The following is a 27,323-nucleotide window of genomic DNA, read 5'->3' as shown; positions in this document are numbered from 1 at the left end:
TTGTTCTAACTCAGGAATCCCTAAGTGGGCTACTTTGGTTGCTGTCAGGGAAGTGGTGGCCTGCTGAGGAATCCATCAATGCCAGTCCACCTGAGTATCAGAACTGTGGCCTTAGCAGACCTACTTGATTGACTCAAGTCCCTGGTAGACCTACTCACAGCATCTGAGCACCTGGTTTCATGCCTAACACCTGTTAGATCCTCAAAACAAAATGTGCATGGGACAAAAGAATTTTTTAATTGTGAATGGATTTTAAACCTAATTATGGCATGCTGACAGCCCATGAATATGCATAGTTTTTAAAAGAACACTATCAATAGAGTGAAGAGAAAACCCATGAAATGGGATAAAATATTTGCAAATCATATATCTGATAAAAGGTTAATATCTGGAATACATAAAGAATTCCTACAAGTCAACAACAACAAAACAACCCAATTTTTTAAATGGTTGAATACTTGCATAGATATTTCTTGAAATAAGATATACAGTTTGCCAATAAGCACATAAAAAGATGCTCAACATCACTAATCATTAGGAAAACACAAATAAAACTACAAATAAAACTACCACTTTACACCTATTAGGATGGCTGCTATCAAAAAAGCATTGTTTAGAAATGAGAAGATACCTAAATGCCCAGAAAAAGGGGAATGATTAGATAAATAAACTACAGTATACTTATATAATAGAATGCAATGTGTCATTAACAATTAATTATATTTGTAAAGAGTAATGACTTTGAAAAATGTTCAAATGGACTATATATGATCCTGTTTTTGGAAGGAAAAAGGGAACTGTTTATATATGGAAAATATACATATAATGTTATTGGTTATCTCTGGGTGGTAAAAGCATTGGTGAATTTTTGTTTTGTTTTTCTCATCCATATTTTCTCAATCTATAATATATATATTATATGTAATGTATAATCACACATACTATGTGAAGAGAAAAAAAGTGACTTTTTAAAAACTTTAAGTTCGCACAAGTACTTGGTAGCCAGTGGTAGGTCATCCTTCTCTAGTAAAATTTGTTCAGATCCTTACTTGCTTCTTCCCCTCATCTCTCATGCACATGTGCAGGTTATTTACAGCCTTGATCATGGCGGGGGCCGTGTAGTGGGTTCTTTTGCAGCCATTCTTAAGTTTTACAGTGAGAACATAAGCTTTCTAACCAAAATTTATATTTTGTCTATTTTTTCATCAAGGTGGATCCAACCGAAGAGAAAGGGGTGCCCCACCCCTTCCTCCTATCCCGAGGTGATCCTTGCCTGCTCTTCTCCACCCAAACCCAAGAGCTCCTTCTGCTGTTGCTGTCCAAGTCGCACACCCTCCTTCTCTTGTCTTCCCTTGTCCCCTTCATGATGGCAATAGGAAAGAAGGGAGGTGATGTGGGAATGCATGTGTGCAGGGTGTGTATGCAGTAAAGAAATGCACCTCGCTTTTTATATTGTGTATATTCTTAAAGCTATTGCTTGCTTCAGCTCTAGCCTGTTGGCTGCTTTGGGGATCAGTATAGGCTTTTGTGGCAAGTAGGCAGCGATGAATTGTGTCCCAGCTTTCAACCCATGAAATTCAAACATTCACTGCTTTTTTGCTACAGATCACGATATTAAGGTCCCTGAGAGCTGTTTGCTTCCATGCCTTTTTTGCATGTTTGGCCTCCTGTTTCCATGAACCACAGACCACCTAAGCAAGTTGCTTATATGAAATGTTTGCAGTTACAGGCTGTCCAATCTTTGGCAGTCTTGGACAGAGCTGTCCAATAGAAATATAATGTGAGCCACATATACAATTTTACAATTTCTAGTAGCCACATTAAAAAGGAAAATAGGTGAAATTAACTTTAATATATTTTATTTAACCGACATCCAAAATATCATTTCAACCTGCAATCAATATAACAATTTTAATGAGATATTTTATATTCTTTTTTTGGTACTAAGTCTTCAAAATCTGGTATGTATTTTACACTTAGAACACATCTCCATTCAGACTTGTCACATTGCAAATGCTCAATAGCCACACATGGTTGGTGGCTTCCATGTTGGACAGCACAGGTCCAGAAGATAGAGGCTAGTGCAAAAACCTCTTGTTTAAAAAGCAAAAAAGCAAGATGAGCTTTAGCAATTCAAGAGGTAACTAAAAATAAAGTTAAGACCCAACACCTTGTTTGGCAAACAGCTTTCCTTAGATTTTTCTCCCTTATTTTCCCTCTTCCCTGGAAATCTGTATACAGATGTTGCTTCACAGTACCAAGGTCAGAAATTGATATAATAGGGTTTACAGTCATGTGGAATAAAGCCATTGGAGAGAAACTGAAAGCCAGTTGGGGCTCTGGGGCTTAGAAGCAGCTGCCTTGAGCTCATCTGTCGGTTGGCCTCCTGCCTTATGCATGGGAAGTGGCTTCATTCCTCTCCAGCTCAGCGTGCTCCTTAGGGCAGGAGGCTCATAGGCTCCATAGTTGTGGGGAAAGTCAGGGAAAGGTAGCAAATCAGAAATGTGGAAGAAGGGGACAGTTTTGAGTTGATGGACAAAACTCTAAAAATCTAAATCTGGTGATTATGGCGTTGAGAGAAAGAGACTGCTGCAGGAAATTGGAGGGAACTTGTTTTGAATCTTTCTGGGAGAATCATTTGCCTTGGATCTATGCAAATAAAGCTCCCCCAGAGGACTATAGGGATGAGCCAGCCTTGCCCTTTTTGTATGGTTTTGTTTACAAAACTTTACTGGGACTTTTAAATCTAGCTATACACTTGGAAAAAAAGATTTCCATTTAGATATTTTATATGGTTAATTATGTTTAAAATTTACCATTACTTATTTTTTTAAAGTTCACGGCTATATATGTATATGTATATCTACCTAAACTTTGTATTATGGTTTCAGTGAATTGTTCATGTATTACTGGGAGATGCTAACAAGAAATCAATCCAAAGAAAAATTTGAAAGAAGCATTCCTATTTATAGAATAAATGTTTCATTTATATAAAAGCAAAAGAACTTAGAGTTCTAATAATGGGAGTTCTAATAACTTATGAAGTTGTGAAGTTGCCCATTTGAATCTGTTGTATTTTTATAACGTTCCTTGCCAAAGTCCTGGGCTTATTAAGTACATTAGAGAATTTGGGTTCCCCGCCCACCACCATTAATTTGTCTTTCATACGTTCACTTGGGGGCCTTTACCCAAAGAAAATCAAGAAACATAAAGGTGTAACAAGCTTGGCAAAGTATTTTCAAAAAAAGTTTTTAATCTCTAATATTTTGGTAATATAGCAGCATCATCTTATTTTGAATTCTTTGATCAGATATCAATAGTTGGTAAAAATCCCTATGATAAAGCCTAATGACCCACTTCAGAAAAGATGGAGTTGGGCCTTCCTAGCAAATATGGCAGAGAAAAGTCTGACCCAAAGAAAATGGGTCTGAATTTTGTAAAGTGTAGTAAGTATGGCCAATTTCCTTATATATCCCAATTTTGCAGATACCATCCTAAGTTTGAAGCAGGGTCACAGCTCAAAGTTGCTATTCATCCAGGAGAGAGATGTTTTAAAATGTATTTTTTAAGTGAATATTCCATTAATACATGTACACCCTTTCTTTGAAAGTTAGAAACCTAATCACATCCCAAAGTTTGAATGAGGTTCTATGCTAAAATCGTCAACTATGGCAGATCACAAAAATTAATAGTTACTTCCCTGAAACCAGAGCTTACATATGTTTTTTCTCCATAAAATTTCCAGATAAATGTATTCAAGATGCAATACAGTATCTTAATATTCACATATTTTATAATGAAATGTATTACAGTATTAAAATTCAGTGTTCAGTATTTATTTCAATATGCATTTTATTTAGTAAAAACCAAGAAAAATGTTTAATCCAGTGGTGCCTTACTTGGTGATTTGCAAGAAATTGACTTTTTATGTCTAAGTAGCAGATTATTTGCATATTTGTAAGAACTGTTAGGCCTCTATAGTTTAACTTGTAATACCAATTTTGTTATTTTAGTAGCAGAAATGTGATGACTGTTAAAGTGCCCAAAATTTTCTGGCATGAAATTAATTTTTCCCTATTTATAGTCAGGGGCTGTAAAGAAAGAAAATGTTTTTCATACCACTGCATTATGTAAACATGCACATTTTGGTACCTATGTCATCAGGGTAGTTTATATGGTGGGGTAGGACCTACCCTAGACATCTGTGTCTTTGTAAGTTAGCCAGACAATAAATAAATGCAGAATGATAAGACTGTCATCTGGTGGGTTTTATTTTAAGTACTCTATACAAATATAAATAAATGAAAAAGCAAGTGTCTGTTTTCTGCTTTATACTCTGGTAAAGAAAGACAAACTCAAAAAAAAAGAAGAAGAAGAAGATCCACAAAGTAAATATTCAGTGCATCCACTTTCTAATCCCCTTGATTTCCTGAGAACTTGCATTTTAGTCAAAATCTGTAGTCTGCTTACTTGAGGCAAATGCTTCTTCTACTCTGAGGTAAAGGATGGATGGTGGAAGCAATGGAAGATGTAATTACAAAGATTATCACTGACACTGATAAATAAGGAAAGGCCAATGGGAATTTAGAAGGCCTGATAGTTTTTCTGTTTTGGGGGGTTTTTTTGACAATTACTATATTTCTAAAATAAAAAAAAAATGATTTGCAAACTGAACTTAAACATTTGTAAAAACTGAGATTCTTAATTTATAGCTTCAATAAATTCAGTACTAAGCTCTACTACAATAACCTTTCTTTCTGGACGCAAAAATTATCTTTTAAAAACTCCATTGATCATTCCCATTGTGATCTCAGAGACACAGTAACCTACTTCAGTGCTTGAGATGGAAAAAGCACAGAGAAAACCTTAAGTTAGTTGTCTTTGACTTTTAAAATCCCTCTCCAATCTCCAGGTTAGTGTAGCTTCCTTCAGTCTTGGTAGTCTTGACACTGAAGCATAACTGACTTGACCTTTGCCCCTTTCTTCCTTGGGGATGCCACTGGAGGGCAGGCAGAAGCACAAGGTATAATTTCCCCCACCTGGCTTCCTAGACAGGAATTAATTGTAAACATCTCTATTCCTTTCCTAACTTTATCTCTTTTGTTGGCTTTCCAACCTCACTCTTCTCCTGCAACTATTCCCAACAAGCAATTAATTCACTTAGAGAATTTCTCAGGGTTCAAAAAAAGGTATCCAGAAGTGAATTCAGGTATACCAGAATTCTGCATTAGGGACACATGCAGTGGGGGAGGTGGTATGCATCTGCTGTTCCTTGTCTCTATGACTATGATGTCCTCTCTTCTCTTGGTCTAACTTACTCCTCAGTTTTCAAAATCTCATCTTTTGCTGACTGCTTGAATATATTTTTCAGGGACTTACTTTACCCGCCTCAACATTACTGAGGGACTTCCCTGGTGGTGCAGTGGTTAAAAATCCACCTGCTGGGCTTCCCTGGTGGCGCAGTGGTTGAGAGTCCGCCTGCCAATGCAGGGGACACGGGTTCGTGCCCTGGTCTGGGAAGATCCCACATGCTGCGGAGCGGCTAGGCCTCTGAGCCATGGCCACTAAGCCTGCGTGTCCAGAGCCTATGCTTCGCAACGGGAGAGGCCACAACAGTGAGAGGCCCGACACAGGTTCAATCCCTGGTCCGGGAAGATCCCACATGCCATGGAGCAAATAAGCCCATGTGCCACAACTACTGAGCCTACGCTCTAGAGCCCATAAGCCATAATTACTGAGCCCATGCCCCACAGCTACTGAAGCCCACATGCCTAGAGCCCATGCTCTACAACAAGGGAAGCCACCACAATGAGAAGCCCATGCACCGCAACAAAGAGTAGCCCCCGCTCGCCACAACTAGAGAAAGCCCACACGCAGCAACAAAGACCCAACGCAGCCAAAAATAAATTTAAAAAAGAAAAAAAAATTACTGAGACTTCTTCATGCTGCTGTCCACGGCTATTTGTTAGTCCATGCTATGACTATATCACATTTATTCATTTCACTGTTGATGGAAATTTCAGGTTGTTTTCAGCCTTTTTATTTATTACAAATAATGCTGTTATAAATAATTGTATACTTGTCTCCTGGTGTACATGTGCAAGAATTTTGCTAGTGTCTATAAGTGTGTAGGAATGGAATTGACGGGTCAACTTTAATAGGTGATGCACTGATTTCTACCATGCTGCAGCATATGTGACATCCTCTTGCTCCATGTCTTTATGGACACTTGATTATCGGCAAGGTTTTTAGAGAAGTTTCTTTAGCATTTCTTTTTTTATATAAATTTATTTATTTTTATTTTTGGCTGTGTCAGGTCTTCATTGCTGCACGCGGGCTTTCTCTAGTTGTGGTGAGCAGGGGCTACTCTTCGTTGCGGTGCGTGGGCTTCTCATTGCAGTGGCTTCTCTTGTTGGGGAGCGTGGGCTCTAGTAGTTGTGGCACGCGGGCTCAGCAGTTGTGGCGCACAGGCTTAGTTGCTCTGTGGCATGTGGGATCTTCCCGGACCAGGGCTCGAACCCGTGTCCCCTGCATTGGCAGGCAGATTCTTAACCACTGTGCCACCAGGAAAGTCCCTCTTTAGCATTTCTTGTAAAGCTGGTTTGGTGGTGCTGAATTCTCTTAGCTTTTGCTAGTCTGTAAAGCTTTTGATTTTCTCCATATAATCTGAATGAGAGCCTCGCTGGGTAGAGTATTCTTGGTTGCAGGTTTTTCCCTTTCATCACTTTAAATATATTGTTCTACTCCCTTCTGGCCTGTGGAGTTTCTGCTGAAAAATCACCTGATAACCTTACAGGGATTCCCTTGTATGTTATTTGTTGCTTTCCCCTTGTTGCTTTTAATATTTTCTCTGTCTTTAATTTTTGTCAATTTGATTAATATGCGTCTCAGTGTGTTCCTCCTTGGGTTTATTCTGTATGGGCCTCTCTGTGCTTCCTGGATTTGCGTGAGTGTTTCCTTTCCCATATTAGTGAAGTTTTCGGCTATTATCTCTTCAATATTTTCTCAGGCCCTCTCTCTCTGTCTTCTTCTTCTGGGACCCCTCTAATGCGAATGTTGGTACATTTAATGTTGTCCCGGAGTTCTCTTGGACTGTTCTCACTTCTTTTCATTCTTTATTTCTTTATTCTGTTCCACAGCAGTGATTTCTACCAATCTGTCTTCCAACTCACTTATTCGTTGTTCTGCCTCATTTATTCTGCTTTGATTCCTTCTAGTGTGTTTTTCATTTCAGTTACTGTATTGCTCATCTCTGTTGCTCATTCTTTAAAGCTTCTAGCTCTTTATGAAACATGTCTTGTATCTTCTCAGTTGGTGCCTCCATTCTTTTTCTGAGACCTTGGATCATATCTACTTTCATTACTCTGAATTCTTTTTCAGGTAGATTGCTTACCTCCACTTCACTTAGTTGTTCTTCTGGGGTTTTATCTTGTTCCTTCATCTGGAACATATTTCTCTGCTGTCTCATTTTGTCTAACTTTCTGTGTTTGTGGTCTCTCTTCCTCAGGCTGCAGGACTGTAATTCTTCTTGGTTCTGGTGTCTGTCCCCTGGTGGGTGAAGTTGGTCCAGAGGCTTGTGCAGGCTTGCTGGTGGGAGGGACTGGTGCCTGCCCACTGGTGGGTGGAGGTGGGTCTTGTCGCTCTGGTGGGCAGAGCCATGTCAGGCAGCTGTTAACTCAGGATGACTTTAGGCAGTCTATCTGCTGATGGGTGGGGCTGTGTTCCCACCCTGCTGGTTGTTTGGCCTGAGGTGTCCCAGCACTGGAGCCTGCAGGCTGTTGGGTGGAGCCAGGTCTCAGTGCTAAAATGGCAACCTCTGGGAGAGCTCACGCCAATGAGTATTCCCTGGGGTGTCCGCCACCAGTGTCCTTGCCCCCCCAGTGAGCTACAGTTGACCCCCACCTCCCCGGGAGACCCTCCAAGACTTGCAGGTAGGTCTGCCCCAGGCTCCTATGGTATCATGGCTTTGCCTTGGGTCCCAGTGCACATGAAACCTTGTGTGTGCTCTCCAAGGGTGGAATCTGTTTCCCCCTGTCCTGTGGATCTCCTGCACTCAAACTAAGCCAGCCTTTAAAGCCAAATGCTCTAGGGGCTCCTCCTCCTGATGCCAGACCCCCAGGCTAGGGAGCTTGACATGGGGCTCAGAACTCTCATGCCTGTGGGAGAACCTCTGTGATATAATTATTTTACAGTTTGTGGGTCACCCACCCAGCAGGTATGGGTTTTGATTATATTGCAAAAGCACCCCTCCTACTGTCTCCTTGTGTCTTCTTCTTTGTCTTTGAAAAGAATATCTTTTTTGATAGGTTTGAATCTTTTTTGTTAATGGTTGTTCAGCAGTCAGTTGTGATTTTGGTGTTTTCATGAGAGAAGGTGAGCTCAAGTCCTTCTACCCACCATTGTGTCTCCAACTCTGATAGTTTTTTAAATTATCTGCTCTGTGTTTGTATACATACCTTACTATAGTATAATGGTTAAGAGATTAGGAATACCTGCTTTCACCTATTCCTTCAAGTTACTTAATTGCTCTAAGCCTCAATTTCCTTATCTAGAAGGTGAGAAACTATATTATAAGTGCATTAAATGAGATAATGTAATCAGTGCTTAGAATAATGATTTATTCTAAGCACTCAGTAAGTGATGGCCACTATTAGTAGAAATAAATATTTATATAATGATCCCAAATTAACTGGAACCAAACTGACCAGAAGGGGATGAACTAGTGTACTATTTATTTTTGGCTGAGTTGGGTCTTCGTTGCTGTGTGCGGGCTTTCTCTAGTTGCGGCGAGCAGGGGCTACTCTTCGTTGGAAAGCACAGGCTTCTCGTTGCAGTGGCTTCTCTTGTTGCGAAGCAGGGCTCTAGGTGCACAGGTTTCAGTAGTTGTGGCACGTGGGCTCAGTCATTGTGGCACACGGGCTTGGTTGCTCCACAGCATGTGGGATCTTCCTGGACCAGGGATCGAACCCATGTCCCCTGCATTAGCAGGCAGATTCTTAACCACTGCACCACCAAGGAAGTCCCTAACTAGTGTACTTTTAAAGGAAAGGGGCAATATCAGAAAAAATATCTGTATCAGAAATGTAAAGCAAACTCTAGACAGAGGTCACTTGATGTGCTATCAGTCCCTCACACCTCACGGGCCTGGGAAATGAAAATTCCTATTGCTTCAGTAATCAAAGAAACTATTAGATTCAATTTGAAATCATAGAAATTAAGACCTGGAATCAATCTCATATATAGGGCAGCCTTAGACTTTACGATCCACAGTGGAACACTTCTGAAAGTGGAAGGGCATGCTAATCATAGTCACCTTGGTACAACTGGTATAAATCAGGGCTGCCTTGGCAAACTGGGCCATGTGGTCACCCCACTCAGAGGTCATCAGCTCCAGTCCTCTGATCTTACAGATGTGTAATTTAAGACCCCAAGTCACATACTACCGATGGCTAAGCAACATAACTCTGCACCACACCACACTCCCTTCTTTATAATCCTTCCTCCCGCTAGCTAAAGTCTCTGTTTCATGTGTCTTTCACATTTGCTGGAAGGAAAGGTCAAATGACAAGTTAGAGTCAGAGAATGAACCCTGGACACACAAACTTGGATCTGAATCCTAGCTCTGCCACTTGCTCCCTGGAAGGCCACCAACAAGTTATTTTAGTCCTAAGATCTAGTTTTCCTCCACTGCAAAATGGTTACAAGGCTTAAATAAATATACAGACCTCAGCAAAATGTCTGGCATATGTCAGGCACTCAGTGAAAGTTCCATTTCCTAATCCTTTTGCTGTCAAACCTAGGCCATATTCAGGAAGGAATTTTCAGTGCATTCAAAAGAGTCTGATAAAATTTAATTACAGAATTCTTAGGAATAAAAACTGCTTTCAAAACTGTCCTTATCTGTTCAAACTGGAACCATTCATTTGGTTCATTCATCCATTCAAGGAATTTTTATTGAGCACTTACAGCTACACCACAATCAAACCAATGTCCCCACCATAATTCTACCGGTCAAATGATCTCTGAGAGGCAGTTAAGGAGGCCAGCATTCCTGTTCCCACCAGGCACGGGTGCTACTTCAGTCACCCAAGCAACAGAGGACTTTCTATTAAGGCGGGAAGTGAATACTTTATGTTCCCCCTCTAAGTAATTATTTGGTTTCTTTTCTCCTTAAACTCAGTGGGTAAATTACATTGATTGATTTTTTCCTTTTAATTCTTAAACCTACAGGAAAATTGGAAAAAAGAAAAGGACTGTATTTTTAAAAAGTTTTGATGGCCAATAAATGATGGGGTTTTGTTGTTGTTGTTTTTGATTAATTTGAAAAGTCAACTCAAGGATTCCCAGCTCCCTAAGCATTCCAATTAACTGAAGGCTTCCTGAATGCATAATTTACAGTGGCCCCTTCTCTGCTGTCTTCCCTACAACCCGTCTTCCCTCCACTCTGAGCACTTGGCACTTAATGTCTATCTCTGGAGCTACATTTAGCATATACATGTGTCTCTTACTGGTAAATGTTTGGAAATGCCCCACCCATCAACATTCTATCACAAATCCCTTTGTCTTAAAATGTTGCTTCCAGTATTACAGAGGCACATTTACAGGAAGTTAATGAAACCAGCTTTGTGACCTCTACTTGCAAGGACTGATCCCTTCTAATTACTCACTTTTATATCAAATATTTAAATTTATGATTGTATGTTTTTTTTAACAATAGAGCACCCTAAATTGTCTAAAGCTTCAGGTCTCACAAAACCTGGATCTGTCCTTGCATTATGACTCTCCCTAGCTTCTGATGCAGAACCTGAACAAAGTGAATGTCTTAAAAACTTTAAGCCACCAGCTTTCCATAAGAGTGACATGAGAATCCCAGATAAATATGAGACAGCAAAAGTGTTTGCCTCCTCTCTACTCATAGAGTGGCCTATAGATATCAATATTTCTAAAATCATTCAGTCATTGCACTGCCCACATTGCATTATTGTCAGTTAAAGGTCCCACAATGTCACCTATCTAGGAAAGCATGTTCGACTTTTTTTTTTTTTTTGCAGTACGTGGGCCTCTTACCCCTGCAGCCTCTCCCGCTGCGGCACACAGGCTCCGGACGCTCAGGCCCAGCCGCTCCGCGGCACGTGGGATCCTCCTGGACCAGGGCACGAACACACATCCTCCGCATCGGCAGGCGGACTCCCAACCACTGCGCCACCAGGGAGGCCCCCATGTTCAACTTTTGAGGTGCCTGGGAAACAAGTCTGGATGTTATTAGACATCGAGCTCAAATTTAACTTAAATCTTGATCAGGAAGATGCCTGTCAGAATACCTGTAATACCCATCATGGACTTAACACAAATGTGTCTTAGTCAAGAGTAATTCCCACCCTTTTCCTGTTTTCTGTTTTCTTAAGTTAGTAAGTTAAAGGTCACCTGTGAAAATGCTATCTATTTCAGATAGGTCCCTGAAACAAATAGCAGCAGATAATCGAGAAAACCCTAATGCTTTATGGACCTACTGTATTCCCCTAGGTGCATTTTCATATTTATTCATTTAAATCATCAACAAACACTGATAAACTATGATTTACTGGACTTCCCTGGTGGCGCAGTGGTTAAGAATCTGCCTGCCAATGCAGGGGACACAGGTTCGAGCCCTGGTCCGGGAAGATCCCACATGCCACGTGCACCGAAACTATTGAGCCTGTGCTCTACAGCCCGTGAACCACAACTACTGAGCCCACGAGCTGCAACTACTGAAGCCTGTGTGCTGCAACTACTGAAACCCGCATGCCTGGAGCCCATGCTCTGCAACAAGAGAAGCCACCGCGATGAGAAGCCCGCGCGCTGCAACAAAGAGTAGGCCCCGCTCACCTCAACTAGAGAAAGCCCACGCACAGCAATGAAGATCCAACGTAGCCAAAAATAAATTAATTTAAAAAAACTATGATTTATTAAGCATTGGAAATACAAAGATCTGCATTGTACAATAGGAAATACTAGTCCTAGAACCAAAGAGGTGAGTTTAAATTCTAGATCCAACATGAACTTCAGCCAGTAGGCACAACCTCATTCTACCACTGGTTCTGGAATGCTCCTCACAGCTAACACAGGTCTGTTTGGTTGGCTGTGTGCATGAAAGGAAAATTCCCCCTTGATGCTTACTGCTTAGACGTACTCTTGGAGCCAAAAGAATGGATAGGTCCCAAATGAAGCCACCGTGGAAAAATGGAAAAACTTAGCTAACACAGTGGTGTAAACATGGTAAGTTTATACCATCAAGACACTCCTCTTAATTTACTTATCTGGATGATGACACTTATCTATTGTCTTTATTTTTCATATAACTACCACAAATTATTGATCATCTACTATGTACTACAAAGCGTGCTAAGGTCTTTGCAAATATTACATATGTTATTTGCAAATATTACATGTGTTATTATGAACCTCTGTGACTTTACATGTGGTGAAATCAAAATTAGAAATTTACCTCAAGCCACTTATCTTGAATGGATCCAGAAGTCAAACTCAAGGCTGAGTAAATACATTTGAATGAGGAGACATAATATCATTGTCTACTTTTTCTTTGCCAGTTTTAAAAAATACTTATATTTCATAGAAGCAAGGACATTTTAATAAGCCAAAGCAAGGAAAGACCTGATCTTAGAAAAAAAGACAGACTCAAGCAAACACCTTGACCCTCCTCACTCCACTCCACAGTGTGGCACTGGATCTAGGGTGGTCAGGACCTGGGTAAAGACTTGAGCTAAGGACTTAGAGGCAGCCCAGGACATAGTCCAGGTGGGGCGGTGGCAGCCACTGTTGGTGCTCACTCAAAGCAGCACTCCAGAAGCAGCTCAAACTTCTGACAGCAACGTGGCTGTCCAGATTTTCCACAGCTGCCTCACTGCATGCCCCAGCCCAAGCTGAGCCAATGCTCTGGCCCCGCTCCAGTCCCACTCACTCCATGGCAGCACAGCACTAGATCTGGGGCAGCCAAGACCAGGGAAAAGATGCAACCATGGGCTGCATCGAGCAGAGCTGCAGACTTCTACACAGGCAACACACTGGTCCTCTAGAACAGCACAAGCCCCACTTGCTTCAGCACTCCCCTCCTTCGGGGCAAAGGTCCCAGTGCGGGAGAAGGAAAAATACACACTTAAACGGAACAGAGCCAATGCAAGCCTGACCCTCAGGGCTTCTGCTCCAGCAACCAGGGATCAGACCCCGCCCCTGACAGGACGATGACAGCCAGCGAGCAGAGAGGAAGTCCCACCTCAAACTGTGAGGCTCTAGCTCCTCCATCACCAGCCACACTGCCTACCAAGGTGACAGCAACCAGCACAACCTGAGGAAAGACATGACTGGCATCCACATAACTTCCAGCCTTCCCACCAAAGGCACTGGGCACACACGCTCTGCATAGGGAGGCTTCCACATGAGAACACCTCTTTAAGACCACAATAGGTAATGGTTTACCTAAATTCATAGACAGAGAAAGTTAAGTAAAATGAAAAGGAAGAGGAACTACTCTCAATTGAAAGAACAAGAGAAAACCCCTGAAAAAATAATGAAACAGAAATAAACAATTTACCAGATAAAAAATTCAAAACAGGGTGGCATTCTGGCACAGAGTGGGGCCGGCACAGCTAGTGGGAGGGGGGCATGGAGTGGGGCCCCTTCCCTCAGCCACGAGTCCCACCCCATCCCCGCCCCCCACCGGTGAGGCCCACCTGACCAAACTATCTCCTGTGGCACAAGCCCAGGGTGGCTCCAGGCGCCCCTCCAGCAGAACCCCACCATGGGCAGCCAGAGCTCCAAGGCTCCCCAGGGCAATGTAACCGCCAAGAAGGCAGCAGGCACTTCCCCCGCAAAGGTCAATGGACAGGAGAACGGCCACAAGAACGGCTGCGTGAAAAGCAGTGATTTATCCCGCAAAGGTGAAGGGGAGTCGCCCCCTCCCCCATGAATGGAACAGAGGAGGCAGCTGGGGCCACTGGCACTGCCATCAAGCCAGCACCCCCTAGCCAGGGCGCTGAGGCCAAGGGGGAGGAGACTCCCAAGAAGAAGAAGACATTCTCTTTCAAGAAGCCTTCCAAATTGAGTGGCCTGGCCTTCAGGAGAAATTGGAAGCCGGCGGGGGGGGATGATCTGTCTGCCTCGTCACCCACAGAGGAAGGGCAGGAGCGGGGGGAGTCAGTGCCTGCAGCGAGGAAGGCACTGCCCAGGGAGGGAAGGTTGCCGCTACCCGAGAGCCAGGAGCCCCAGGCCAAAGGAGCAGAGGCTGGTGCTGCCTCCAAGGGAGGAGACACAGAAGAGGCAGGGCCCCAGGCACAGAGCCATCCACTGCTCGGGCCGGAGAGTGGCCCTATACCAGCGGGTAGGCAGAATGAGTAGCTGGGTGGGGGCAGATGGGTGATCTCTAAGCTGTCCTTGCTGTCCTTGTGGTCACTGCCTGGACCTGGTGCCCTGGTTGCCTTCCTGTGCCCAGAAAGGAAGGGGCTGTTGCCCCCTAGCCACGTTCCCTCTCCTCCTCTCCCTCTTGTGGATTCTCCCATCATCCATCTGGTCTTCCTCTTAGGGCAGTTGAAGATGGTCCCTTGCAGTTTCCTAAGTTAGGTTAGTGATGTGAAATGCTCCTGCCCCTGGCCCTACCTCCTTCCCTGTCCCCATCCATGCAGAAGGCAATTGCTGGTTTTCGTCCCCAGTTCTTTTCCAGGCAGGTTTTGTTTACTCCCCAAATCCTTGAGCCAGAGGTAGGGGTGCCTACACTCCCAAACCCTGAGTGTCCAGCCTTCCCCTGCTGAGTTTGTAATCTCTTGTGCTGTGCCTAGTGGCCCCTGGGCTGGGGAGGACACTGCCCCTGTCTGGGTTTTTATAAATGCCTTACTCAAGTTCAAACCTCCAGCTTGTGAATCAACTGTCACTTTTTTGACTTGGTAAGCAAGTATTAAGCTTTGGGGTTGTGGGGAGGTCTGTAATGGGAAACAATTTCTTGTCTTTTTTTTTCCCCTCTCAGTGTTGTAAATTACTTTTAATGGCCAAACTCCAGATGTGTACCTTTTTTTTTTCTAACTGCTAAAACCATTTTCTTCCACCTTTTTTTTTTCTAACTGCTAAAACCATTTTCTTCCAATGTTTCTTGTAACATCTGGAAAAGGAATATATGTCGTCCCTTTAAAAAAAAAGTTCAAAACATTAGTAATAAAAATGCTAATCGAATTAGGGAAGAGAATTGATCTAAACATAAATCATTTTAACAAGGAACTAGAAAATATAAAAGACCCAATCAAAAATAGATAATTCAATATATGAAATAAAAAACACTCTAGAAGCTATGAATATCAGACTAAATGACACAGAAAAACACATAAGTGATTTGGAAGATAAAATAATGAAAATCACCCAATCAGAATAGCAGACAGAAAAACAAATGAAGAAGAAAAAAAACGAAAGTAACATATGAGATCTCCGGAATAATATTAAACCCACCAACATTCACACTATAGGGGTTCCAGAATAAGAGAGAGAACGGTATAGAAAATGTATTTGAAGACATTATGGCTGAAAACTTCCTAAAACTAAAGAAGGAAACATATATCTAGTCACAGGAGGCACAGAGGGTCCCAAACAAGATGATACCAAATAGACCCACATCAAGACATACCATAATTAAAATGGCAAAAATTAAAGATAAAGAGAATTCTAAAGAGAGCAGGAGAGAACCAAAGAGTCATGTACAAGGGAATTTCCATAAGGTTATCAGCTGATTTCTCTGCAGACACTTTGCAGGCCAGAAGGGAGTGGCATGATATATTCAAACTCCTGAAAGGGAAAAACCTGCAACCTAGCATAATCTACCCAGCAAGATTATCCTTTAGAATAGAAGGAGAGATAAAGAACTTCTCAGACAAGCAAAAACTAAAAGAATTCAGCAATACTAAACCTACCCTAAAAGAAACCTTGAAGGATCTTCTCTAAATGGAAAAGAAGAATCTAGAGGAAAGGGTAAATCTCATTAGGAAAGGCAGATATATAGCAAGAATTGAAGATTACTTGAATAAGCCAGTATGTAGATTATAACACAAAAAATTGTAAAAGCAACTATAACTACAACAAACTGTTAAAGGGATAAGCATGAAGATGACATTTAAAAAAACAAAATGTGGGGAAGGAGAGTAAAAAATGTAGATGTTTTAGAATGTGTTTGAACTTAAATGACCATAAGTTTAAATCAACTAGATATAATTATGGGTCAACATATATGAACCCCATGGTAACCACAAATGAAAAACCTACAATGAATACACAAAAAAACATAAAGAAAGGAACAGAAGCATACTACTAAAGAAATTTATCAAACCACAAGGGAAAAAACAAAAAGAAGAAGAAATGAACAGAAAAGGACTACAAAAACAAGTGGAAAACAAATAATAAAATGGCAATAAGTACATTCCTATCAACAATTACTTTAAATATCAACAGACTAAATGCTCCAATCAAAAGACATATGGTGGGCTTCCCTGGTGGCACAGTGGTTGAGAGTCCACCTGCCGATGCAGGGGACACGAGTTTGTGCCCCAGTCCGGGCAGATCCCACATGCCGCAGAGCGGCTAGGCCCGTGAGCCATGGCCACTGAGCCTGTGCATCCAGAGCCTGTGCTCCGCAATGGGAGAGGCCACAACAGTGTGAGGCCTGCATACCGCAAAAAAAAAAAAAAAAAGACATATGGTGGCTGACTAGATTTAAAAAAAAAAGACCCTTCAACATGTTGCCTACAAGAGACTTACTTCAGGGCTAAAGACACACATAGACTGAAAGTGAGGGGATGGAAAAAGATATTTCACATGAATGGAAATGACAAGAAAGCAGGGGTAGCAATACTCATATCAGACAAAATAGACTTTAAAACAAAGGCTATAACAAAAGACAAAGAAGAGCATTATATAATGATAAAGGGATCAATACAAGAAGAGGACATTACACTTCTTAACATATATGCACCCAATATAGGAGCACCTAAAGCAAATATTAACAGACATAAAGGGAGAAACTGACAATAATACAATAATAGTAGGGGACTTTAACACTCCACTTAGATCAATGGACAGGTCATCCAGACAGAACAGCAATAAGGCAACAGCGCTTAAATGACACAACAGACCAGTTGGCAGGGAGATCATCTCGGTGCTTTGTGACCACCTAGAGGGGTGGAATAGGGAGGGTGTGAGGGAGGGAGATACAAGAGGGAAGGGATATGGGGATATATGTATATGTGTAACTGTATCACTTTGTTATAAAGCAGAAACTAACACACCACTGTAAAGCAATTACACTCCAATAAAGATGTTAAAAAAAAATGGAGGGGTACTTAAGCAAAATAAAAACCATTCGACAAAAAAAAAAAAAAATAGACCAGTTGGATTGAATAGATTTACCTACAAGACATTTCATCCCCAAACAGCAGAATACACAATCTTTTCAACTGCACATGCAATGTTCTCCAAGATAGACCACATACTATCCTGAAGAACATACTGGGATACTAGGGCACGAAACAAGCCTCAACAAATTTAAGAGGATAGAAATTATATCAAGCATTTTTTCTGACTATAATGGTATGAAACTAGAAATCAACTACATAAAGAAAAATGGAAAAAGAACAAACATGTGGGGACTAAACTACATGCTACTAAAAAAACAATGGGTCAATGAAATCAAAGAGGAAATCAGAAAATACCCCAAGACAAATGAAAATGGAAACACAGCTTTCCAAAATCTATGGGATGCAGCAAAAGCAGTTCTAAGAGGAAAGTTTATAGCAATACAGGCCTTCCTAAATAAACAAGTAAAATCTCAAATAATCAACCTAAACTACCACCTAAAAGAATTAGAAAAATAAAAAACAAAGCCCAAAGTCAGCAAAAGGAAGGAAATAATAAAGATCAGAGAGGAAATAAATAAACAGAGATAGAAAACAACAGAAAAGATCAGTGAAACTAAGAGCTGGGTTTTTGAAAAGATAAACAGAATTGAAAAACCTTTAGCCAGGCTCACCAGGAAGAAAAGAGGACTCCAACAGAATAAGAAGAGAAATTACAACTGATACTACAGAGATATAAAAAATCATAACAGAATACTACAAACAGTTACATGCCGACAAATGGGACAACCTAGAAGAAATGGACAAATTTCTAGAAACATATGGCTTGCCAAGACTGAATCAAGAGGAAACAGACAATTTGAACATAATGATCACTAGAAGTGAAATTGAATTTGTAATTCAAAAACACCCAGCAAACAAAAGTCCACGATGGGACAGCATCATAGGTAATTCCACCAAAATATAAAGAAGAACTAATACATATCCTTCTCAAACTATTCCAAAAAAATTGAAGAGTATGGAACATACCCAAATTCATTCCATGAGGCCACTATTACCCTGATACCAAAACCAAACACACTACAAAAAAAGAAAATTACTGGCTAATATCTTTGATGAATATAGATGCAAAGTTCCTCAACTAAATGTTAGCAAACTGAATCAAACAATACATAAAAAGGATTATACACCATGATCAAGTTAGATTTATTCCAGGGTCAATATTCCCAAATCAATCAACATGATATACCACAATAACAAAAGGAAGGATAAAAGTCACATGATCATCTCAATAGACAAGAAAAAGTATTTGATAAAACCCAACATCCATTCATGAGAAAAACTCTCATCAAAGTGGGTATAACAAGAGCATATCTCAAAATAATAAAGGCTATTTATAACAAAGCCACAACCAACATCATACATAATGATGAAAACTAAACTTCCCACTAAACTCAGGAACAAGACAAGGATGCCCACTCTCACCACTTCTTTTTAACATAGAATTGGAAGTCCTAGTCACAACAGTAAGACATGAAAAAGAAATAAAAGGTATCCAAATTGGAAGGGAAAAAAGTAAAGCTGTCACTATTTGCAGATGACATGATACTCTGTATAGAAAACCCTAAAGCTTCCACCCAAAAACCATTAGAACTAATAAATGAATTCAGCAAGGTCACAGGATACAAGATTAATGTACAAAAAGCTGTTACATTTCTATACACTAATAACAAAATATCAGAAAGTAAAAAAAAAAAAAAATCTCATTTAAAATCTCACCAGAGAATAAAATACCTAGGAATAAACTTAACCAAGGAGGAGGTGAAAGACCTATACTCTGGAAAGTTTTGATGAAGGAAATTGAAGATGATATAAAGAGGAAAGATATCCCATGCTCTTGGATTGGAAGAATACTGTTAAAATGGCCATTCTACCCAAAGCAATCTACAGATTTAATGGAATCCCTATCAAAATACCCATGACATTTTTCACAGAAGTAGAACAAATAATCCTAAAATTCGTATGAAACCACAAAAGACCCTGAAAATAATCTTGAGGAAAAAGAACAAAGCTGGAGGCATAACCCTCCCAGATTTCAGACTATACCACATAGCTACAGTAATCAAAAAAGTATGGTACTGGCACAAAAACAGACCCGTGAATCAATGGAACAGTACAAAGCCCAGAAATAAACCCATGCACCTATAGTCAATTAATCTACAACAAAGAAGGCAAGAATATACAGTAGAGGAAAGACAACCTCTTCAACAAGTGGTGCTGGGAAAACTGGACAGCCACCAATGAGATTAGAGTATCCCCTCACACCAAATAAAACAATAAACTCAAAATGGTTTAAAAACCAAAATGTAAGAATGAAAACCAAAGAACTCCTAGAAGAGAACAGAGGCAGAACACTCTTTGCCATATAAATTATAGCAAAAACAAATGAGACCTAATTAAATTTAAAAGCTTTTGCACAGCAAAGGACACAACAGAAAAGCAACCTATGGAATGGGAGAAAATATTTGCAAATGATGTGACTGACAAGGGATTAATATCCAAAATATGTAAACAGAGAATACAATTCAATATCAGAAAAACAAACACCCAATCAAAAAACAGAAAGATCTGAATATTTTTCCAAAAAAGACATACAGATGGCTAACCGGCACAAGAAAAGATGTTCACCACCACTAATTACTAGAGAAATGCAAATCAAAACCACAATGAGGTATCACCTCACACCTGTCAGAATGGCTATCATCAAAAAGTCTACAAACAACAAATGTTGGAGAGTATGTGGAGAAAAGGGAACCCTTGTACACTGTTGGTAGGAATGTAAATTGGTGCAGCCACTATGGAAAACAGTATTAAGGTTCCTCAAAAAACTAAAAATGGAGGCGGAGTCAAGATGGCAGTGTGGGAAGACACAGAGTTAGCGTCTCCCCACAACTAGGGCGCCTGCCGGCCGCTGGTGAGGAACTCTGATGCCCAAGGAGGTGGGAGGAACCCCAAAGTGAACAAGTAGGATGTAGGGGCACTGAGGGGGGAGGAAAAGTGGAGGCCAGACAGGATTGGTGTCCCTGAGGCTGGGGAGATGAGAAGAGGCAGGTGGAAGGAACTCTCCGGAAAGAGTGGGAGAGGAGCGAAGGCAATTGCCCCACCCATTCGGGCCCGGGGAGCCTGCAGAGCTCCCAGGTCGATCCCCGGCCCTCCAAGGCCCCCTCCAGGCCGTGTGAGTACTTGAGGGCATAGGATGGAGGTCAGGGTGATCAGAAGAGGCAGGCAGGAAGAGCCATCCTGAGGAACAGGAGAGGAGGGAGGGAAACTGCCCTGCCCACTTGGGCACAGGGAGCCTGCTGAGATCCCAGGCCAGTCCCCTGCCCTCCAAGCCCTCCCCCTCCCCCCTGGCCGCACTGGTCCTGGGGGCATAGGAGGGAGGCCTGGGAGATCAGCAGAGGGAACCGGGAGGGGCCCTCCCAGACCAGAGGAGCAGGAGAGGAGGGCGTATGCCCTGCCCACTCAAGCCCAGGAAGCCTACTGGGCCCCAAGTGAGGTCCCCTGCTCTCTGACACCAGGGCTGGGGGTCTCGCCTGGGCACCTTCTGTTCCTTGAGCCTAAGCCCAAACCCCCACAGTCCCCAGGGCCTTTTGCAGCCATGTGGGTCCTGAGCATTGGCCCTGCCCACAGCCCAAAACTCAACCTTGCTTAGGCCCCACCCTCCACAGCCAAGGCCTTTTCCCCCTGTTTTTTTTTTCTTTTCTTTTCCCTCCTCCTCTTTTTTCCTATTGTGGTACTGATGTACCTTCCAGTTCCTGATTCGTCTATATTTTTATTTTTACATTCTTTCTAACATATCTGATAGTTTCCTAGTCTAATTTTATTTTTTACTTTGATATTGTTTCTCTTTTTGCCACCCCACGCAGCTTGCAGGATCTTGGTTATCGAGCCCACGGTTGGGCCAAAGCTCCGGCAGTGGGAGCTCCGAGTCCAAACCACTGGACTAACAGAGAACCTCAGACCCAAGGGAATACTCATCAGAGTGAGGTCTCCTGGAGTTCCTCATCTCAGCACCAAGACCCAGCTCTACCCAATAGCCTACAAACTCCAGTGTTGGAAGCCTCAGGCTAAACAACCAGTAAGACAGGAACACAATCCCACTCATTTAAAAAAAAAAAATTAGACGGCAAAAAAATGTCACAGATGAAGGAGCAAGGTAAAAAACTCCAAGACCAAATAAATGAAGAGGAAATAGGCAATCTACCTGAAAAAGGATTCAGAGTAATGATAGTAAAGATGATCCAGAATCTAGGAAATAGAATGGAAGCACAGATTGAGAAAATACAAGAAATGTTTAACAAAGATGTAGAAGAAATAAAGAACAAACAAACACAGGTGAACAACACAATAACTGAAATGAAAAATACACTAGAAGGAGTCAATAACAGAAAAACTGAGGCAGAAGAACAAATAAGTGAGCTGGGACACAAAATGATGGAAATAACTGCTGAGGAGCAGAATAAAGAAAAAGGAATGAAATGAATTGAAGATAGTCTCAGAGACTTCTGGGACAACACTAATTGCACCAACATTCGAATTATAGGGGTCCCAGAAGAAGAAGAGAAAAAGAAACAGTCTGAGAAAATATTTGAAGAGATTATAGTTGAAAACTTCCCTGACACGGAAAAGGAAATAGTCACCCAAGTCCAGGAAGCACAGAGAGTCTCATACAGGATAAACCTAGGAAAAACACACCAACACACATATTAATCAAACTAACAAAAATTAAATTCAAAGAAAAAATATTAAAAGCAGCAAGGGAAAAACAAAAAATAACACACAAAGAATATTCCCATAAGGTTATCAGCTGAGTTTTCAGTGGAAACTCTGCAGGCCAGAAGGGAGTGGCAGGATATACTTAAAGTGATGAAAGAGAAAAACCTACAACCAAGATTACCCAGCAAGGATCTCATTCAGATTCAATGGAGAAGTCAAAAGCGTTTCAGACAAACAAAAGCTAAGAGAATTCAGCACCACCAAACCAGCTCTACAACAAATGCTAAAGAAACTTCTCTAAGTGGGAAACACAAGAGAAGAAAAAGACCCACAAAAACAAACCCCCCAAAACTAAGAAAATGGAAATAGGAACATACGTATCGATAATAACCTCACATGTAAATGGATTAAATGTCCCACCAAAAGACACAGGCTCACTGAATGGATACAAAAACAAGACCCTTATACATGCTGTCTACAAGAGACCCACTTCAGACCTAGGGACACATACAGACTGAAAGTGAAGGGATGGAAAAAGATATTCCATGCAAACGGAAATCAAAAGAAAGCTGGAGGCTTTCCTTGGTGGCACAGTGGTTGAGAATCTGCCTGCCAATGCAGGGGACACGGGCTCAAGCCCTGGTCTGGGAAGATCCCACATGCCGCAGAGTGGCTGGGCCCGTGAGCCACAACTACTGAGCCTGCACATCTGGAGCCTGTGCTCTGCAACAAGAGAGGCCACGATAGTGAGAGGCCTGTGCACTGCGATGAAGAGTGACCCCCGCTTGCCACAACTAGAGAAAGCCCTCACACAGAAACGAAGACCCAACACAACCATAAATAAATAAATAAATAAAAATTTTTAAAAAAGAAAGCTGGAGTAGCAATACTCATATCAGATAAAATAGACTTTAAAATAAAGCCTGTTACAAGAGATAAGGAGGGACACTACATAATGATCAAGGGATCAGTCCAAGAATAAGATGTAACATTAATAAATGTTCATGCACCCAACATAGGAGCACCTCAATACGTAAGGCAAATGCTAACGACCAAGAAAGGAGAAATCAACAATAACACAATAATAGTAGGGGACTTTAACACCCCACCTACACCAACAGACAGATCATCCAAACAGAAAATAAATAAGGAAACACAAGCTTTAAATGACACAATAGACCAGATAGATCTAATTGATGTTTATAGAACATTCCACTCAAAAGTGGCAGAATACACTCTCTTCTCAAGTGCACATGGAACACTCTCCAAGATAGATCATATCTTAGGTCACAAGTCAAGCCTCAGAAAATTTAAGAAAACTGAAATCATATCAAGCATCTTCTCTGACCACAACGCTATGAGACTGGAAATCAATTGCATGAAAAAAACCGTAAAAAACACAAATACATGGAGGCTAAACAGTGTGCTACTAAATAACCAAGAGATCACTGAAGAAATCAAAGAAGAAATTAAAAAATACACAGAAACAAATGACGATGAAAACACGACAACCCAAAACCTGTGGGACATAGCAAAAGCAGTTCTAAGAGGGAAGTTTATAGCAATTCAATCTCACCTCAAGACACAAGAAAAATCTCAAATAAACAATCTAACCCTACACTTAAAACAACTAGAGAAAGAAGAACAAAGAAAACCCAAAGTCAGTAGAAGGAAACAAATCATAAAGATCAGAAATAAACAAAACAGAAACGAAGTCTACAAAAGCAAAGATCAATAAAACTAAAAGCTGGTTCTTTGAGAAGATAAACAAAATTGATAAACCCTTAGCCAGACTCATCAAGAAAAAAAGGGAGAGGACTCAAATCAATAAAATTAGAAATGAAAAAGGAGAAATCACAAATGACACTGCAGAAATACAAAGGATTTTAAGAGACTACTATGCACAACTATATGCCAATAAAATGGACAACCACAAAGAAATGGACAAACTCTTGAAAAGGTACAATTTTCCAAGATTGAACCAGGAGGAATTAGAAAATATAAGCAGACCTATCACAAGTAATGAAATTGAAAGTGTAATTAATCTTCCAACAAACAGAAGTCCAGGACCAGATGGCTTCACAGGCGAATTCTATCAAACATTTAGAGAAGAGCTAACACCAATCTTTCTCAAAGTCTTCCAAAAAAGTGCGGAGGAAGGAACACTCCTAAATTCATTCTACAAAGCTACCATCACCCTGATACCAAAACCAGAAAAAGATATCACAAAAAAAGAAAAGTATAGACCAATATCACTGATGTATATAGATGCAAAAATCCTCAACAAAATACTAGCAAACAAATTCCAACAGCACATTAAAAGGATCATACACCATGATCAAGTGGGATGTATCCCAGGGATGCAAGGATTCTTCAATACATGCAAATCGATCAATGTGATACACCATATTAACAAACTGAAGAATAAAAACCATATGATCATCTCAATAGATGCAGAAAAATCTTTTGACAAAAGTCAACACCCATTTACGATAAAAACTCTGCAGAAAACGGGCATGGGGGAACCTACCTCAACATAATAAAGGCCATGTATGACAAACCCACAGCAAGCATCACACTCAATGGTGAAAAACTGAAAGCATTTCCACTAAGATCAGGAACAAGACTTTTACCACTCTTATTCAACATAATTTTGGAAGTCCTAGCCACAGCAATGAGAGAACAAAAAGAAATAAAAGGAATACAAATTGGAAAAGGAGTAAAACTGTTTGCAGATGACATGATACTATACATAGAAAATCCTAAGGATGCCACCAGAAAACTACTAGAACTAAATGAATTTGGTTAAGGTTGCAGATATAAAATTAATGCACAGAAATCTCTGGCATTCCTATACACCAACAATGAAAAATCAGAAAGAGAAAGTAAGGAAACACTCGCATTTACCACTACAACAAAAAGAATAAAATACCTAGGAATAAACCTGCCTAAGGAGGGAAAAGACTTGTACTCAGAAAACTATAAAACACTGGTGAAAGAAATCAAAGATGACATAAACAGATGGAGAAATATACCATGTTCTTGGATTGGAAGAATCAATACTGTGAAAATGACTATACTACCCAAAGCAATCTACAGATTCAATGCAATCCTTATCAAATTACCAATGGCATTCTTCACAGAATTAGAAAAAAAAATCTTACAATTCATATGGAAACACAAAAGACCCCGAATAGCCAAAGCAATCTTGAGAAAGAAAAACAGAGCTGGAGGAATCAGGCTCGCCTACTTCAAACTATACCACAAAGCTACAGTAATCAAGAAAGTATGGTACTGGCACAAAAAACAGAATATAGATCAATGGTACAGGATAGAATGCCCAGAGATAAACCCACACACATGTGGGCACCTAATTTATGACAAAGGAGGCAAGAACATACAATGGAGAAAGACAGCCTCTTCAATAAGTGGTGCTGGGAAAACTGGACAGTTCCATGTAAAAGAATGAAATGAGAACACTACCGAACACCATACACAAAAATAAACTCCAAATGGAATAAAGACTTAAACGTAAGATCAGACACTATAAAACTCTTAGAGGAAAACATAGGATAAACACTCTTTGACATAAACCACAGCAAGACCTTTTTTGACCCACCTCCTAGAGTAACAGAAATATAAACAAAAATAAACAAATGGGACTTAATTAAACTTGAAAGCTTTTGCACAGCAAAGGAAACCAAAGACAAGACAAAAAGACAACCCTCAGAATGGGAGAAAATATTTGCAAATGAAACAACAGACAAAAGATTAATCTCTAAAATACACAAAAAGCTCATGGAGCTCAATATCAAAAAAAACCAACAATCCAGTTAAAACATGGGCAGAAGACCTAAATAGACATCTCTTCAAGAAGACATACAGATGGCCAAGAGGCACATAAAAAGTTATTCAGCATCACTAATTATTAGAGAAATACAAATCAAAACTACGATGACCCCATGCCAGTCAGAATGGCCATTATCAAAAAACCTAGAAACAATAAATGCTGGAAAGGGTGTGGTGAAAAGGGAATAGAAACAAAATTGAGTTATTTGTAGTGAGGTGGATGTACCTACTATAGGTACAGATGTACCTATAGTGTGAAGTAAGAAAGAGAAAAAACAAATATCGTATGCTAACACATATACATGGAATCTAAAAAAAACAATGGTCTGATGAACCTAGCTGCAGGGTAGGAATAAAGAGGCAGACACAGAGAATGGACTTGAGGACATGGGGTGGGAGGGCAAAGCTGAGGTGAAGTGAGAGTAGCATCGACATATATACACTACTGAATGTAAAATAGTTGGCTGGTGGGAAGCAGCAGCATGGCACAGGGAGATGGGTTCAGTGCTTTGCGATGACCTAGAGGGGTGCGATAGGGAGGATGGGAGGGAGGCTCAAGAGGGAGGGGATATGGGGACATGTGTATGCATATGGTTGATTTGCTTTGTTGGGCAACAGAAAGTAACACAGTATTGTGAAGCAATTATACTCCAATAAAGACCTATTGAAAAAATTTTTTAAACTAAAAATGGAACTACCATATGATCCAGCAATTTCACTCCTGGGCATTTACCCAGAAAAAACAAAAATGCTAATTCAAAAAGATATATGCACCCTAATGTTCATAACAATACTATTTACAATAGCCAAGACATAGAAGCAACCCAAGAGCCCATCAACAGATGACTGGATTGAGAAGATGTGCTATACACACACACACACACACACACACACACACACACACACACACACACACACACACACACACACACAATGGAATACTACTCAGCCATAAAAAAGAATGAAATTTTGCCATTTGTGGAAATGTGGATGGACCTAGAGAGTACTATGCTTAGTGAAATAAGTCAGAGAAAGACAAATACTGTCTGATATCATTTACATGTGGAATCTAAAACCTAATACAAATGAATATATATGCAAAACAGAAACAGACTCACAGATATAGAAAACAAACTTGTGGTTACCAAAGGGGAGAGGTATGGGTAGAAGGACAAATTAGGGGTATGGGTTAACAGACACAAACTACTATGTATAAAATAGGTAATAAGAATTTACTCTATAACACAGGGATTTACAGCCATTATCTTTTTTTTTTTTTTTCCTGCGGTACGCGGGCCTCTCACTGTTGTGGCCTCTCCC

At 40.7% G+C, this 27,323-nt stretch overlaps 1 protein-coding gene and 1 pseudogene across 1 annotated transcript in view; both read left to right on the top strand.

The window, feature by feature from the left end:
* Positions 1-4,258, top strand: part of WIPF1 (WAS/WASL interacting protein family member 1) — a 35,165-nt gene extending 30,907 nt beyond the window's left edge. Inside the window, exon 9 of the mRNA XM_024732842.1 lies at positions 1,211-4,258. Within this exon, the coding sequence (XP_024588610.1) occupies positions 1,211-1,266 (56 nt within the window). The 3' untranslated portion in view covers positions 1,267-4,258. The remainder of the gene's footprint in view (positions 1-1,210) is intronic.
* Positions 4,259-13,795: 9,537 nt separating this feature from the next.
* Positions 13,796-14,391, top strand: LOC112391539 (MARCKS-related protein-like; annotated as a pseudogene).
* Positions 14,392-27,323: the final 12,932 nt, after the last annotated feature.

Source organism: Neophocaena asiaeorientalis, unplaced genomic scaffold, assembly GCF_003031525.2.
Source record: "Neophocaena asiaeorientalis asiaeorientalis breed wild unplaced genomic scaffold, Neophocaena_asiaeorientalis_V1.1 scaffold96, whole genome shotgun sequence".
In the NCBI taxonomy this organism is placed as follows: domain Eukaryota; kingdom Metazoa; phylum Chordata; class Mammalia; order Artiodactyla; family Phocoenidae; genus Neophocaena; species Neophocaena asiaeorientalis.
The sequence above is the reverse complement of the archived record's forward strand: the minus strand, read 5'-3'. Positions and strand labels throughout refer to the sequence as shown.